The 2,385-nt window shown below is 70.0% G+C and overlaps 2 protein-coding genes across 2 annotated transcripts in view; one reads left to right on the top strand and one right to left on the bottom strand.

The window, feature by feature from the left end:
* The window catches only part of TSPAN31 (tetraspanin 31), a 3,856-nt gene extending 3,806 nt beyond the window's left edge, over nt 1-50 (bottom strand). Inside the window, exon 1 of the mRNA XM_026045082.1 lies at nt 33-50. Coding sequence (XP_025900867.1) covers nt 33-50 — 18 coding nt within the window. The remainder of the gene's footprint in view (nt 1-32) is intronic.
* A 94-nt stretch (nt 51-144) lies between these two features.
* On the top strand, nt 145-2,149 carry LOC112952260 (poly(U)-specific endoribonuclease-C-like). Its single transcript, XM_026045081.1, has 6 exons — nt 145-395; nt 847-1,049; nt 1,127-1,243; nt 1,342-1,448; nt 1,793-1,935; nt 2,035-2,149. The coding sequence occupies exons 1-6, from the start codon at nt 145-147 to the stop codon at nt 2,147-2,149; spliced, it is 936 nt and encodes a 311-aa protein (XP_025900866.1).
* Nucleotides 2,150-2,385: the final 236 nt, after the last annotated feature.

Genomic DNA, 2,385 nt, shown 5'->3' with positions numbered 1-2,385 from the left:
AACGAGGGTGTCACCGTGGGACGGGGTTTCACCACAGGATGGGGTGTCATTGTGGGCTGGGGGCATCACCGCAGGAYGGAGGTGTCACCATCGACCAGGGGTGTCCCCATGAACCAGGTGTCACTTCGGCCTGGGGGTGTCAGCATGGCCCTGGGGTGTCACTGTGGCCATGGGGTGTCACCGTGGCCTGGAGGTGTCACCTGGGCYCTCTCCCCTGCAGGACAGCCGCAGGCCCAGCTCCGCACCACCATCTCGGACCAGGAGCTCCTGGAGCTCTCGGAGCAGCTCTATGCGGCCGACGGGAACCGGGCCGCCCATGGGGACATCGTCCTGGACCTGCAGCACCGGGTCACCAGCGCCGAGGCCAGCGCCGGCAAGGACTACGCCCCCCAGAGGTGCCCAGTGGCGAGGGGGGATCCGTCTGTCTGTCCGTCCCGTCTGGGTTTGTCCACCCATCTGTCCCTCGGGCTGCTTACCTACCTACCTACCTACACACATACTCATCTACCTATCTATTCATCCATCCATCTATCTATCYRTCTATSYATCTATCCATCCATCCATCCCTCTATCCATCCATCTCTCTATCCATCTATCTGTCCTGCATCGTGTCCATCCATCCATCTATCTGTCCTGCAGACATCAGTGCCTGTCCACCTGCCCCCATCCCACGTCCACGTGCTCCACACTCGTCCGTCCCTCCTCGGCCTCCGGCTCTGTCCCTCTTCCCGTCGCCGCCCGCCCTCCCGTCCTCGCCCCGCTCTCCTCCCAGCCCTCCCGGCCCCTCGGCCCCGTCTCCCGCTCCGTATCCACGTATGCTCCTCCGTGTCCTTGCTCGCGCCGCAGGCTCTTCCAGCACGTGGCGGAGGCCAGGCTCTTCTCCAAGCCCACCTTCTCCGGCCTCCTGGCCCTGCTGGACAACTACGAGAGGATGACGGGGCGCAGCGAGGCGCTCACCGCCCAGGAGGAGCGGGAGGAAGAGCAGTTCCTCGCAGCCGTCTTCGGCACGCGCGTCATGGCCACGCTCACCAGCTTCTTCCTCGCCAAGGGTAGGGGGCAATGGGGCCGCCGTGGGGCCAGCGAGCGGGTGCCCCGGGTGCCCCGGGTGCCAGCGCGCTGTGCCCAGGGCTGTACCCGTCGGCGGACGCTTTCCGGGCCGACCTCAAGGACATGTGGTTCGGGTTGTACTCGCGCTCCGGCGGCGCCGCCCTCGACTCCTCCGGCTTCGAGCACGTCTTCCACGGTAGCGCGGGGCGGCCGCGGGGGCCGCGCGCGGGGACGCGTGGGGACGCGTGGGGACGCGGGTGCTGATGTGGCGCCCTCGCGCCCCGCTCTGCGCAGGGGAGATCAAGAAGGGGAAGGTGTCCGGCTGCCACAGCTGGGTGCAGCTCTACGAGCTGGAGAAGTCGGGACAGCTCAACTACCTGAGCTACAGCTACGACGGGCCCGTGAGCGCGGGGCCGCGCACCGCGGGGGGACACGGCCCCTGGACCCCCCCGGGAGCCCCCAGCGCCTCGACCCCACCGCGCGTGCCCCCGGGGACCCTGTGTGCCCCTAYGCCACCCCTGCGGTCCCTAACCTCCCAGAGAACGTCCCCTTTTCCCCTGGCCACCCCCAAGGTCCCTCTCCGTCCACCCATCCCCGGGGTCCCCGTCCCTCCGTGAGCGACCTGGGGGTCCCCGTCACCACCTGACAGTGCCCGTGGTTCCCGTTGCCCCGCGAGGTGGGGAGGGACGGAGCGGGGCCGCCCTCGTGCCCCCGCGGCCGTGCCCAGCGTGTCCCCTGCCCGCAGTGGCCGTCCTTCCCCGACGTGCTGGCCCTGCAGTTCCGCTGGAGCAGCTACCTCAAGAGCGTCGGCTCCGTCCTGGTGGGCTCGAGCCCCGAGTTCGACCTGGCCCTTTACACGCTCTGCTTCAAAGCCCGCCCGGACCGCCTGTGAGTGYGGTGGCGGGGGGGACACGGCGGCCGCGGACCCCCCCTCCCCAGGGCTCCCCATGGAAGGGGTCCCTGCGTCACCGCGTGTCCCCCCCGCAGGTGCCACGTGAGCCTGGGGGGCGAAGCCGCCCGCATCCAGACCTACTCCTGGACCAACTCCTTCTACGGGGACGGCCAGCGCTTCGTGGCCTCCGCGTACCCCGTGAGCCCCTGAGCTGTCCCCTTGGGGACAATAAAGCGTCGCCCGCCCCCGCTGCCGGTGCTGTGGGTGCTGCCCCCTCCCCAGTGCTGTGGGTGCCCCCGCCCGCCGCCGGTGCCGTGGGTGCTGCCGGTCCCCGCGGCAGGAAGCGGCGGGGGATGACGGGGAGGTTGTTTCCTCCCGGCTGCGCTCGGAGCTGCTCCGCGGGGCGGAAGGGGGGGTCCCCCGGTCCTGGGGTGCACCTGGGGTCC

This window comes from Nothoprocta perdicaria, unplaced genomic scaffold (genome assembly GCF_003342845.1).
Source record: "Nothoprocta perdicaria isolate Ctin4 unplaced genomic scaffold, notPer1 scaffold_398, whole genome shotgun sequence".
Classification (NCBI taxonomy): Eukaryota; Metazoa; Chordata; class Aves; order Tinamiformes; family Tinamidae; genus Nothoprocta; species Nothoprocta perdicaria.
The sequence above is the reverse complement of the archived record's forward strand: the minus strand, read 5'-3'. Positions and strand labels throughout refer to the sequence as shown.